Here is a 14,611-nt window from a genome sequence, read left to right as displayed (position 1 = left end):
TTTTAAAGACTGAAATGTATTTTTAAAACCTAGTTTATATGTTTTCTAAAATTAACTTATATGACATTATTTGTTTTAGAAAACAGAAGCAAACTAAATGTCTAATCATGCTTAAGTTTTGGTGTATTTATCTGGTGGAAGTTAGGTGATAATTGAGTATGATAATTAGGCATTGTAATTCTTATTATCTAGCAATTTTAAAAGTGGGATATATCATCAAGTATTCCTAAATATTTTTATTGTGATTGTATGAACGTAACTGCAGTTATATGTACGTAACCAGTGGTGAAAGGTGGGGAGGAGGAGTAGTGGTTGTGCTCAGGAATTCTGGGGGAGTGTTCCCTCTTTTTGAAACACTTATTTAGCAGTTGCTGTGTGCCAGGCAGTATTCTGAGCTTTTTTCATGACTTAATTCAGGGATCATCAAACTACAATGCATTTGGCCTTTGGGGCCTATTTTTGTGTGGTCCTTGAGCTACAAATGATTTTTATATTTTTTAAAAAAATGTTTTTGAAGAAGATAATATGATGAAGACCTTATATGAACTGCAAAATCTGAAATAGTTATGCTCTGGCCTTTTACAGAAAAAACTGTCTTATCTTTGATGTAATTGATTTTATGTTTACAACATTCCAATAAGGTGGGTCCTATAAGGAAATTGAGGCACAGAGGGCTTAAGTTACTTTTTGTCAGTGGCATTCACTGTTTTTGGAGCAGGTTACAGGCCCTTTCTACAAACTTGCTAATCCTGTGTTTCTTTGCAGTGTAAAAAGAGGATAGTGGCTCACGTGTCAAAGGATGGCACGGTCACGCTCTAGATCCCCCAGGTGGAGGCACAGGTGAGCAGTCCTTAGTTAAGCAGAGTAAGCATGGGTTTGGAACGTGCTTCAACAGTTTTCATTTTGTCACTTTCAAGACCAAATTATAATGTGGAAGAGCTTCAGAAAGAAAAGGGAATGCAAAGAAGTAAATGGTTTGAACATGGAGGGCCTCACAGAGGTCATTTGTTTCACCCTTTTGTGGTAGGCTCTGGTGAGGTAGCACAAAAGACCCTGCCAAGCTTAGTGCCTGATTTCTGGGTGCCTTCTCAGAACTCTTTGTCACCAACTCTAAAGGGTCTGCTATCATTCCCAGCTTGCAAGCTAACAGATTAACGTGTCACAAGGCACTCTTGGATCAGAGACAAAAGCCTTTATTACTCATGTTCAGCAGGCGGCTGAGCTTCATGTTCCTGTGTTCCCGTTACCTCTGGCTTTCAGACAGTAAACAGTCTGCCTGCAGTGTAGGAGACCCGGGTTTGATCCCTGTGTTGGGAAGATCCCCTGGAGGAGGGAATGGCAGCCCACTCCAGTACTCTTGGCTGGGAAATTCCATGGATGGAGGAGCCAGGTGGGCCCCAGTCTATGGGGTTGCAACCATGTAGTCACTCACAACTGAGCAACTAACACACACATACATTACCTCTAGTCCTCTGAGGGTGGGAGCTGCTGACACAGCTGAGGAACCCAAGCCCCATTAAGGACAGTAGGGAATCCTGCCCGGCCTTTGCCTTGGAGGAGACATTATCTCGTTATCCTGGACAGCAAACACATTGGCTCTCTGCCCCTTAGGGAGGCCCTGTCCCTATCTTTCCTGGGAGTTTGCCTTGAAACAGAAGCTCAGGAGGCATGCAGAGCACTAAAGACCTATGGAGTCTCCCAACAGACTCCTTGGGTCTCTTTTGTCTCTTTAGGAGAACTGTAAATGATAGCCACTATTTCAGCAGTCTCCTTCAGAAGAAAGGGGCTCTGTGCAATAGAACCCTGATATGAGGTATAATACCAAAGCAGTACTCACTGTGAGGTAAGGATTAAAGTAAGAGATTGAATATTTCATCAGTCTGGAAGACCTCAGCCTCTGGCTGGCAGCTTTTCTCCTTAGCAGTAGAAAAGATGGAGTGTTCCAGGAAGCCCTCAGGGTCTTCAGTTGCTTCTTCCTGTGAAGAGTTGCAGCCAGCTGGATGACAGAGTCTCTGCTTCAGCTGAATAATGCACTTGCCAGTGCATCTAGCTTGGTGACTCTAGAGGGAGAAATTGTCAAATCCAGTGTATAAGTCCTGGTATGTACGTGAGGAAGATAAATCAGCCTCCTTTCTTGTAGGGAGAACCCAGACATGTCACCAAATGGAAAGAGTTTTACTTGTGGTTGTTTCAACTCCGTGGCAGCTGCTGCAGAGGGAGGGCTGATAACAAAAACTGCAAAGGTAGCTGCTGCATTGGTTAGAAGACATTAAACTCTCAGGGAGGAAGTTGGGAGATTGGACAAGTCAGATGGGAGGAAAGGTCCCCAGGTGCAAATTTGAAGCAGATGGTAGTACTTCTCTTCTCTCAGACTGGTTTCCTCAGATACAGAAGGCTTCCTCCTCAGTTGGAATGAAAGGTTCCATGTTGGCAGTGCTCAGGTGTTGAAGAAGGTAGTTACAGAAAGGACATGCTGTCCCTGGAGATCATTAAAGCTGCACTAAAGCACATATTCACAGAATTAAAAGCTCTGATTCAACAGCACTTCCTTCATTTTATATATAAGGGGACAGGTCTGGGTAATAAAACTTATTTATGTCAATAGTAATACTGGAAGGACTAAGCATGAGGTCCACTTCTTAAGGTCCTCTTCCTCCTACCACCTCCACATGCTGTTTAAAGATGTAGTTTTTGCTACTTGATATAACCTTAGTAGAGAGAATAGACAATCAGTTAGGGAAACTGTGGGATCAGTTTGGGGTCTGAGTTTGGATTTGATATGCAACATAAACTCTTAGAATCTATTTTGATTTCAGAGATTATGTTCGGTTTTCCAGAGACTCTCCTGCACACTTAATTGTGTGACTCTAACCCTCTTTCTCCTTATTTCTTACTTGACCATGGAACCTGACGTAAGCTTTGTTGACGGGCCCTTTTGCCAGAACTTTGCTGTCAGCAATCTTCCAAAATGGATCCTGCTGAGTACCTAAGCTGGTCCTCCTCTAGAAGGATGGTTGTGCTCAGCCCATTTTGATATGTACATGGGGTATATTAGTTTAGGTGAAAAGAGTATGCGTGTTGAATTGGGCAGAAGCATAGTCAGGCTCCCAAGTGAACAATTTAGAATACAGATATCAAATACTGATGAATCTGAGTGGAAGAGGCAGGGGAAAGCAAACGTTTTATTTGGATAAGTCACTGTAATACCAACTTAGTGTATTATCTTTGAATGGACTAAACTTTTCTGTATTTGTTTACATAGGTCTTTATCACCAGTGCCTAGAAGTTCTGAACACTACAAGCAAAGATTTGAGCATTATGGCTACGACTATAGGAAGGATCCCAAAAGACCCATCACTTGGAGAATGGACGATGAGAAATATGGACAGAGTAAACCAAGGATTTCTTCTCATGAAAATATACAGTACCGATCTTACGAGCATAGATCACCTTCTCCAAACATAAGAGGAAACTCTTCAGAAAAGTTTTATACTTATAAGCCTCCCCAAGTATATTTACCAGAAAGAGGAGATGATAGTAACAGAAGAGCTCAATATGTGCCCAGACACTCAGAAGGTATGTTCTACAGAGAGCACCAGAGGAGTTGTTATCCCCAGAAAGCACAAGGAAGATATATTCCTGATGACCGCAGAAATAGAAGAAGTGAAAAAGGAGGGACACCACCTGTGAGATCAACAACAGATTCTTTTAGATTCGAAGGACATTGGCATGAAGCTGAACCGAGGTACCAGAGGATACAAGATGAAAAATACTCTCAGTCACTTAGAAGAGGCTCTGAAGATTTTGAGAAAAGGATCTCTTTTCAGAAGAGGTATAGAAAAATATTAAACTAGCATAATTTGATATAAAGCCTCAAATGAAAAAGTCTGTTTACTTTATGGTTGAAGATAACCTTGAAAAGCTTTTGTCTAAAAGATTAAAAGCATTGCAATGTAGTTTGGGTCTACTGATAGTAGTGAAGTGTTTATTTTTAGAGTAAATCATGTAGATGGCTAGAATATATTTTTTTAAAAGATGCTATTTTCTGTAAGTAACCTTGTGCATCTATGAGCTGGCTTAAGAGATTATAGGTTAACTTTCCACTACATTTTGCATTTAAAGCCATGCTGCCCAACTTTCGACACATATAAATTCTCACTTTCTTCTCTCTAGTGCAAATGTAAATTGTTTTATGTCAACACAGGTATCCTGAGGATCATGATTTCAGAAAATACGGACACACATCAAAAAGACCTCACGATGTGGAGAGGTATGAAAACAGAGAGCCTGCCAGGAGCCCACAGTGGAAATCCAGGCATTTTTCTGCTCCTTACCAAGAGAAGAAAGATCAGCGGAACCTTGAAACCCAAACTTATCGATATGCTCCAAGGGAGTTCCCAGAGACCAGTTCAGCAGCCAAGGTATCCTGTGATTCTCGCCACAAATATCGGAAGACCTCAGATGGCGACAAGGACTTTTATGATGAAAGAGCTCAGAAGTACCCTAAGGAGGAAGATAGAAAATTGGGTTCTCAAAAAGGCCCTGTGAACAGAGAGTCCAGTTGTTCTCATGCTGGAAGAGGGAGAGAGACTGAAGGTGGGCAAGTCAAAGAATCTTCTAAGCCATCTAAGAAAGACTGTGCTGCCTTAACCCACTCAGATAAAAGCGATGTTGATTTGAGATCCTGTAAGGACACACGGAAGGACAAAATAAAGAAAGAAAGGGCTGGCAGTAAAGAGAGCAGCTCTTCCTCTAACCAACTTGATAATAGTGATTCCGACTTGAAGCCTTCATCTGTCTTTCTTAAGAAGAAGTCACTCACAGTTAAAGTAGATGTGCAGCAAGGACAGAATAAATCTAGGTATTATCTTCATTTTTTCTTAATGATGTGTAATAATTGTTTCTGCCACCTTTTTTTTAGCTTTGAAAATAGAGTTCGTAGTATGTTTAGAGTTCATCAAGTGAGGGGGTGGGAATTGCCAGATTTTTCAAAAAAGCCCTGTAATGGGGATTAATCCCGTGATTTAGTAATACAGGATGATGTCATGTTTGTTTCCGTGTTTGTATCTGAAGATGCTTTTGGGGTGCAGGGCATTCTATGGAGTTGGTCCTCTTCATGAATTTATGTGTTTTTATGTTTCCACATTTTCTATACCCACAAATAGGTCAGGTAGTGTTCAAGGAGACCTATTCCTTGCTCAATTTCTCAAAGCCTGTTTTCCCTATTGCATGAAATTCAGAGAATTTTTGGCCTGGAAGGGACCTTTCAGCAGGCCCTGATATTATAGAGAAAGACCATGAGGCCTTGAGAGATGAAGTGACTTAGATCTGAGTCCGTGCCTGGGGATCAAATCTATATGTCCCCTTGTGTCTCAAGGAGGTGGATGACTTAACGTGGTTCTTGCTACCATCTCAAAAGGAGTGGAGCTCAACCAACTAGCTTCTCCTAGATAGAGGAATTAGGCTAGAGTCTATAAAGAGGCCAATTTGTAAGACATTTGGTTTAGCGCTTAATGAGACTTTAACAAAAAAGGCTACTTTCGTAATAGGTTTTATTCCTCTAAAGTGGATTGCATGCTTTATTCTATTACCTCTGTTTATGGATTCTGAGAATAATAAGGCACTGACACTTGGATGCATCAGCTAGTTTGTTTGTTATCTTAATACACTACCAGCATGCGAGTTAAAAAGTGATGGACCATGTTGATTTGGTGATTTATGTTCATAGTTGACTCGTATCTGTATTTGAATAAAAAACTAGAGGGAACAAAATCCAAGGTTAGAATGTAAAAGTGAGGGTGGTAAACCCCATAGTCTTTTTTTAAAAAAACAAAAAACAAAATACATTTGTTTCTTTCTTTAAAGTTAGATTTAACTGTCCCTTTTCCTGATTTTTTTTTACATTCATTATACTTGCAAAAATACCTTAGAATATACATATGTATATTTATATGTACACAGAAAGAATTTATATATGTGGTTATATTAGAAGAAGTTGGACAAATAGAAGGGAGGGGGAAATCACCCATAATCCTACTACCCTAGGACCATTTTATTAATATTTTGATACAGCTTTTTGGGGCTACTTTTCTATATGGTTGTCATAACTGTATATAACTATATATATGGTTGTCATAACCCACTCCAGTAATCTTGCCTGGGAAATGCCACGGACAAAGGAGCCTGGTGGGCTACAGTCCATGGGGTCGCAAAAGAGTCAGACATGACTTAGTGACTAAACGGCAACATTCTATTTCATATAATATGTCTTAAGTCACTTTGTGCTATATTTCCTACTCGTTCTTAATCTTAAGAGTATAAAGGCTCTGCTGCTGCTGTTGCTAAGTCGCTTCAGTCATGTCCGACTCTGTGCGACCCCAAAGATGGCAGCCCACCAGGCTCCCCTGTCCCTGGGATTCTCCAGGCAAGAATACTGGAGTGGGTTGCCATTTCCTCCTCCAATGCATGAAAGTGAAAAGTGAAAGTGAAGTTGCTCAGTCGTGTCCGACTCTTCGCGACCCCCTGGACTGCAGCCCACCAGGCTTCTTCGTCCATGGGATTTTCCAGGCAAGAGTACTGGAGTGGGATGCCATTGCCTTCTCCGTAAAGGCTCTACTAGTTCTTAATCTTAAGAGTATAAAGGTTGCTCTAAGCATCAAGTTTAAGGGTCTTACCTTAAGATTTTTCTCTTTCTAACCTTATATTATGAAAATGTTCAAACATACAGAAAAGTTGAAACATAATTGAAATATAATTGAAAGTTGAAATAAAACATACAGAACTGTACACTTGACACCTATATACCCACCACCTAGAGTCTACAATTAACATTTTACTCTACTTCTGTAATCACATCTGTTCATCTATCATTCCATCTTAATTTTTCACTGCATTTCAAAGTGAAGATACAATTATACTCACCTTTACATATTTCAGTATTTAATATTTGTTTACAGTTTTTTTCTTTTGAGGTAAAATTACATGCAATCAAATCACAAAAATCTTGAATTTTTACATAAAAGTAAAATCACAAAAACTTAATTTTAAAATGATAGTAAAAGTAATTTAAAAATAAAATCTTGAATTTTTAAATATTTAATAAATGTTTTATACTTAAATTAGAATTAATAAATTGCTGTAACATTTTCAAAGAATGCTAAAAGTAATGATTTTGAAGTATTTTATTTTAGTAGACCTTATTAGAGATAAGGTCCTAAGATAAAAATCTTAAGGTAAGATCCTTAAACTTGATGCTTACACTGTTAATTTTATAACTTCACATTGAGAAATAGAAGCTCGATCTTCATCATGTGTCACAAAAATGAGCTTCCTAAAATTGAGGCTGCTGTACCTTTTGTTTTGAATTTATAAACTGTCTTGTGAATTTCATGGCCCATTAGCGGGACCTGTCAGTACATGTTTGAATTACCTGACAAGGACCTACAGAATGGTTTGTGTAATAAAGAGCTTCACTGTAAGTTCTTTCTAAAGACTTGAAGAATCTTGATTCTTCATTTTATACATTTGTTTAAAATGTATAAATGGTGGTTCATTTTATACATTCATTTCCTTTCTTAGCTTGGGTCAGGTTTTAATACATGTTCTTTGAGTTATCAGTGCAGTTGAAAACATACAGTTGTCACCTAGTGATTTTTCTTGATAAATATATGCATCTTTTCAGTATGGCACTGCATCATAATCAACAAAAATCTTTCTCTCTGATTATAATTATTAACTGATGAATGAATGTGGAAGAATTTTGTGGGGTTGAATTTAGTTATGTGTGGACTGATGAAGTGTCCATAAAACAAAGGTTTAATAGTTAATACCCTCAACAGAGCCATGTTCTCAACTCCCAACATAAATTAGATTTTCTTCTGCTTAATAAAACTGAAATAATCATAGAGTGCAGAGAGGTTATTTGTTGGTTAAAATCTAGAGTATCCACTTTTTTTGGAGATACTAATAAGGCAGTTCATTTTATATATTCATTTACTTTCTTAGCTTGGGTCCGGTTTTGATACATTGTCTTCCAGTTATCAGTGCAATTGAAACCTAGTGATTTTTCTAGGTATTAGTTTGTATCTAGAATAGCAGTAGGTGACACTTCCTTGAATGTTCAGTGCATAGTTAATACTTCTGTCAACAAAGTCAATAGAAGTAACAATTTTGAAGGATTATTTTAGTAGACCTCATTAGAGATGCTGAACACTTAATTTTATAATTTGATGTTGAGAAATAGAAGCCTAGTTGACTTAGTGACCTTCTAGTGACCTACTTTGTCAGAAACTGCATTATCAGAGGTAGAAGTTACATATGAGTCATAACTGTGTTTCAGAGTGAAGTTAAGAGCATCACAATATGAAAATCTGTACTAAGGTTGTTATGAACTCCAAACACTCACTGTTGTAGACATCTGAAAGTCATGGGGCAGATGAAGGGAGTTTGGGTTTACTATTGGACAGAATAGGTGAGAGACTGAACCTTGGTCAGGCTAGGAAGATGGTGAGAGGAGGGAAGGAGGGCATGCCAGTCTCCAGAGAAGAGTAAGCTGGGGCAGGTGGACCTGCACTGAGGCTCCTTTGACTTCCCAGGTGCTGGCACTAGGCATCTAGAATGAGAAGGTTGGCTAGTGAAGGCAGCATTGGACTGACTGCCTCAGCCATATTTGCATTTAATCCTTTTATTTCCCAGTGAAGAGATACAGAGAGGGCATCCCTGACCCTACCCATTTTTCCCCATTCTAAAAGGGGAATGAGGTAGATGATGAGCCCCAGAAGACACTGGAGCCCTGATGCTCTGGGCAAACAGGTGCTGCTTAGGCTGGGAAAGAGTGAAAAACCACAGCTAGGATAGAAGGAAGGTAACCTAATCACACAAGCTTACCTGTGATGGGCACTGTTCAGCTGGAGGCAAAATAAGCTGGATGGAGATGTTTTTGTGATACACAAACCTGCTAACTTGCTGCTAGGTATCACAAAAATCTACGAGTGTTTTCCTTCTAATATTTCTCATATATATTTTCTAAACTAAAAAATTAATTGAGAAAAGATTCCCTTTCATTCCTGTGTTTCACTCAGTCTTGGGGGTCCTGGTATAGGGAGGTAAACTTTCTGTTTGATGTTGGGATGTATAGGTCTTTGTCTTCCAGTAGGTCACTGCGCAGTTTCGTAACGTTGGGCAGGTCACCTGGCTATGCCTTTTGGGGCCCAAATTAACTGGGTGTTCCTCTTGGATCTGTGAGTCTGCTTCAGTTGGTCATGTGTTGGTAACTATTGAAGCTGACTTACAGGCTCATCATAGGATTCTCTGAACTTTTGAATATATTTGAGATTTTCTCTTATAAAAAATGAAAAAATTTAAATTTATCTAAATTAAGTTAAAAAAATTTTTGAAGTAAGCCAAGAAAGTTAAAAAACAAAAATTGATCTCAGAATTTTGAAATCTGTCATCTTTTAAAGTGAAACTTACATTTCATATTGTGCCAGTCATTTTCCATTTTATCATTTTTTTATTCAGCAGATATTTTTTGAGGACCTACCCTGTGAGACAGTCTGTTAAGGTGCCCTGGGACTATGGACCCACATAGGATTAGGTTTTCTTCTCCCCTGGTCTTAGAGGCAAGAAGATGATGTTGGTAATACTATGGCTCAGTGGAGTGATGTGTGAGGTGGTGTGTGATGTGTGATTCACATGATCCCAAGCTGGGGGATTCAGGGAAGGCTTCTTTCAGGAGTTGACATGTGAGCTAGGCTTTGAAGATTGGTGTGTTTTAGACATGTGGAGATGAGATGAAAGACCTTTTACATTTGTAGGTTAACAAGACAGAAAACACACCCAGGAACTTTGAGCTGTGCCATTCTGAGCAATCTAGGGAAAGGAAATAGAAGGGCAGGAGGTGTGAAGGTAAGACTGCCACACTGCCAGCCTGATGTAACAGGATTAGCTGCTGGGAGAGGGCTCAGTTTTGGCCACCTTCTATCAGGTGTCTTGAAAGGGCACTGAGGTTGACAAGGCCAGTTACTGGACTTTTGTGAAAAAGTAATAATGAGATGTTGAATTAAGGGAGTAGCAGTCTCCCTAATCCATTTCCCTCAACTCCAAAAATTCTAAATGTGTTCTTAGGAAGACAAGAACAAACTTATGATTTGGAAAGTGCTTTGTGATAGTTATTAGCTAGAAAAAAACTGAGAAAGGAAAACTTTACATGTGTCATATGAATTTTGTTACCTATTGTAAACTTCCAGAGAGCAGGAGATTATCCATTGATTTTGGTGGTTCGGTTTTTGTTACTGTTGTTTTGCCAGGCAGTTGGTTTTTTAACTGTGGAGAAGAGGAAATTAAGTTTTAATGTAGTTTTTTAAAACGTTTTGTTAGTTGTTATGTATGACACTCAGATGAACATCAGGGGAAATATCCTTAAATAGAGAAGGAAAACCGGGGTGAAGTGGGGGGAGGGAACAGAGAACCCAGAAGATTTAATAGAATACAGGTGATGGCTACATTTTAATTTTTAAAAGTGTCTAAAATGCATCTCAAATGAGAACATTTGGTCTTTCCAGTTTAACTATTTGTTTTGGGGGTATTTTGTGAAATTGTAAACTTGTTGATCAGTAATGTCATAGGAAATACTAAAATATAAACGGAGAGGTGATTAAATTTGCAAATGAAACTACCTAGAACATTTTGCATTTTGAAGTCTCTAGAAGTTTTTGCTTATAGCAACAGTATAGTTATTTTTAAAAAACAAAATTTCAGGTTATATTCTTTTTATGTATATTTTCTAGAAAGATGATCACTTTTATATTTTTTATTAAAAATCTTGTGGGGTATCTCTAGAGAAAAATTTTAAACTGGTAAATATCAAGAATTATGTATAGCTTCAAAGTATACCACAGCATTCCTATGAATTGAGAGTTGAACTTGGAGTGGGGAGATGAGAGTTATGACAGTAATCATAAATTACAAGTAAATTTTAATAATTATCTGGTGAAAAACTGGAAGCCTTTATCAGCTGGTTTTGTCTTGGGGGAAACTGAGACTGCAATGAAAACCATTATCAACTGATTTCCCCTTATAGATCATTTTTATTATTCTATTTAAACATCTTATTTTTCTCCTGTAAAAAAAAAATGTAAAGCTGTTATGGGGGTATGGAAGAGCTTTTTGTACCATTAAACCCCTTTGAAAAGAAAGCATATGTAATTCTTTTTTTTAATTTATTTTTTATTTAAATTTATTTATTTTAATTGGAGGCTAATTACTTTGTTAGTAGAGGTTGTTACAGGTCCATTCTAGCTTCTAACATTTATCACTAAATGTCTTTTACTAGTTACCAGATGTAGAATGAGAAGCTTGGAACAAATTAGGAGGAGAAATGGGCCCTCTAAAGAAAGTCTTTCTGATTAGTCAAGGAAACCACGGCAGTGGCATCAGCCTGTGGCGTAGTCACTCATCCATGTTTCTGCCGTGGCAGGGAGTCAACAGGGCTGATTTAAGAGGGAGCATGAAAAATCAGATGGAAGGTTTTCCTCTGAGAAGTTAAAAATAAGCACTTAAAACCATCTTGCTAGAAGAGTTAAAATTTTCAGTTAAGAATATCTTTAAGCCCTTCATAACCTTGGAGCAGTTTTAGATATATGGCTGTTAAGTGACGTCAGTAAATAAATACGTGCATGTGTACACCCACAGCCCCAAATGTATCCATCCGATTGATTTTTGTTGCATGAAGAGATATTTTTTTCTAGTGGTGCTGCTATTATTTAAAATATATTTCAGGGCTCTCTTTTGGATTTATCTTCGGATTCTGAAACATAATCATAAAAAACCCTAGCAGTTGTAAATCTTAATTCTTTGGATAATGAACTTATTTTTTAGGAAGAGCCAGAAGCTATTCAGAGTTAAATGCAGAGGAGTGAAATGGGTATAAGCTGGTTAGTGCCGTTTTGGGTCCAAAATGAGGAATAAATATAAATAATGAGGCATTTTCTTTTCTGACGCATAAACTGCCTCCAGATGAAGAATTTGAGTGGTTTTAAGCGGGAGTAGCATTCTTAGAATAAAGTATACTTTCCCACTATGACATTTGGAAGGATTACATGCAAATGAATGCTTAACCTCGGGGATGAAAAGCAAAACAAATGACATCTATTGTCTCAGTATCATGACACCTTCTGCATAGAGGTATTGCAAAAATTAATATTTGTAAGCTCTGAGCCCCTTTGTTTGGCATGAATAATTGTTATATGTCATAATCATAAAATTATAATGGTACTTGAAGGTCAGGAAAGTGCTTAATGAAAGTTATTAAGATTCAGAAAGTATTAAAATGGTAAGATGGTTGGGGTTATATTATAAATGGTAGTATATCCTTAAGGATATATTTAGGGTGAACAGTATCATTGCTTCTCATGATCATAACTTTGCTAACAACTAAGGCTATTTTCTGAGAGTTCAGTGAGACTTTGTAAGTGATTAAGCTAAACAGAATTTGATTTCAAAATACTAGTCTCAGCTCATTACTGACATAGAGGTTTAAGGATTTTTATGAAGTCAGAAACATTATTATGTTTGATATCAGCTTGTAAAGAATGGTAGTATTTCAAGATAGTGTCAGCTTGCTGGCTTTATAGTTTTATGGACATTTTGGAGTAGAAAATAATCTGATTATATTTTGCATATTGAGTGTCTTCAATGCCATGCTGTATTTTTTGAAGTAAAAATTGTTTAGCTTAGAATTTTGAAGATTTTATTATTAAAGTGGAAAATATTTGATGATCTCTGATTTGAAAAGGAGAACTCAAGACTGTGTGCCTATAGCTATTTTCTCCTACTCATTATTGTACATGTTTATGGCATACAATTTAGTGCCTTAATTATAAGAAAAAAATAAACATATTTTTAGTTTTATAGTTATCTTGATTAATTTTAATAAGTTATTTTCTCAGTGAATAGTCTCAAATTTAGTTAAACATTTACAAATTATTCTAGGGTTGCTTCTAGCTATTCCACAGAGAGACAGATGTCACATGATTTGGTTGCTGTTGGCAGGAAAAGTGAAAAGTTTCATCCAGTGTTTGAACATCTTGACTCAACTCAGAATACTGAAAACAAACCTACAGGAGAATTTGCTCAGCAAATCATAACTATAATCCATCAAGTTAAAGGTTGGTATATTTCGCACATACATTAGGGATAACGCAAAAATAATGTACTGACTTTTCACGAGATATAGGTAAATATCTGATATTGTAATAGTAATTAATATTTCATTATAAGTTAAATCATTAATTAGGAAATCTGTTGAAGAAAGTAGCACATATTAATTCAAGCCAGTTGTTCTTTTTATGTAGTTCCAATAATCTGGTGCTTCAACTCATAATAGATTACAAACTGAAAATTATGAGGTTAGCTGCTGCAAAGGACAGGTGTACTGAGAGCAGAAAGAAACAATACCGATAACCCAGTATAAAGGAGGAAATAACAAAAGCCAGATATGAAACTCAAGAAGCTCGAGAAATCTGGAAGTGTAGGTCATTTGGTCATATTCCTAAAGCCCCCAAGGGTGTTACTGGGACTTTGTGCCATAAGGGTGATGCTAAGTGATCAGTAAAAGACTCCAGTATTATTTGTTATACTTTATGATGTCAGGGAATTGCATAATTAATATTTTAAAGGTTTTCATTGAGTTGTGTTTTGCTTTTGCTTCTGGCCAGTTTCCATTAATTGGAAAATTTAGTCATGTAGAATAACTTTCTTTTTGATGCTGTGTAATTAAGGCAGTTTTGCGTATTATAAGCTAGGATCTTTCATGAATTTCAAAATTTTAATTTTATATTTCTTACTAGATGATTGTGTTGATCTTTCTTACTTTCTTAAAACATTTTGCAAATGAATTATTTTCTCTGCAGCCCTCAAACTATGGCATATATTTACTTTAAAGAATACAGTTTGAAACAGTTCACCTTCTCAATTCCAGCCCCTCTCACCCAAAGGAAGTGTGGTCCTTGGCAAAAAGGAAGCTGGTATTGCAGAAAAACCCAGGAGATTGTCCCAGAACAGGAGCAGTACGTTAGGGAAAAGGATTGCTAAAGTAGCTTTCTCATGGGTCAAGTGTATTATCTTACTCTCTATTCTGTTCAAAGCTTGTAGCATAGGCACTTTGAGAATGTCTTCATGAACTTCCGTTAACACTAAGAAAAAGGGAGTTAGGAAGCCTTCTGTGATATGTAACCATAGCATTTAGCATTTGTTCAGAATTTTTTTGATGTTTTAGGGTTGTTTTTGAAATTATTTTTGCTCTAAGTGAACTGTAGAGCTCTATGCCAGCTTTACTTCCCACATATAGTAACAGTGAGGAAGCTCTTACCTTGGAGAAGAAAGGTCCTCTCTCTGAAAAAGCCAATATTTTTTTTTTCACCTCTGGCAAGTAAGCAGGAATGCCAAATAGGAACAGAATCTTTGCATTCATAAATCCATTTACTGTTGCTTGAGCTTGGAAAAAACATGTGAGCACTACACATTAGTCTGTGAAATAAATTTAGGTCCCATATTTTTAAGAGAAAGCAGTTTGGATGTTTTTTTAATAGTCCCTTAGTCCTGTGCTTATTGT

The 14,611-nt window shown here is 37.3% G+C and overlaps 1 protein-coding gene across 8 annotated transcripts in view; it reads left to right on the top strand.

The window, feature by feature from the left end:
• BCLAF3 (BCLAF1 and THRAP3 family member 3) overlaps positions 1–14,611 on the top strand; it is a 52,441-nt gene that overhangs the window by 14,380 nt on the left and 23,450 nt on the right. For 7 of the 8 annotated variants that reach the window (XR_003509563.1, XM_027533363.1, XM_027533362.1 and 4 more), the window contains 4 exons: positions 766–840; positions 3,263–3,832; positions 4,205–4,861; positions 12,991–13,166. Coding sequence is in view for 7 of the 8 variants with exons in the window: in XM_027533363.1 (XP_027389164.1) it covers positions 800–840; positions 3,263–3,832; positions 4,205–4,861; positions 12,991–13,166 (1,444 nt within the window). In the remaining variant the exon portion in view is untranslated. The remainder of the gene's footprint in view (positions 1–765; positions 841–3,262; positions 3,833–4,204; positions 4,862–12,990; positions 13,167–14,611) is intronic. The other variant, XM_027533364.1, reaches the window with a different exon arrangement.

This window comes from Bos indicus x Bos taurus, chromosome X, assembly GCF_003369695.1.
Source record: "Bos indicus x Bos taurus breed Angus x Brahman F1 hybrid chromosome X, Bos_hybrid_MaternalHap_v2.0, whole genome shotgun sequence".
Taxonomy (NCBI): Eukaryota; Metazoa; Chordata; class Mammalia; order Artiodactyla; family Bovidae; genus Bos; species Bos indicus x Bos taurus.
This window is presented reverse-complemented; position numbering and strand designations above follow the sequence as displayed.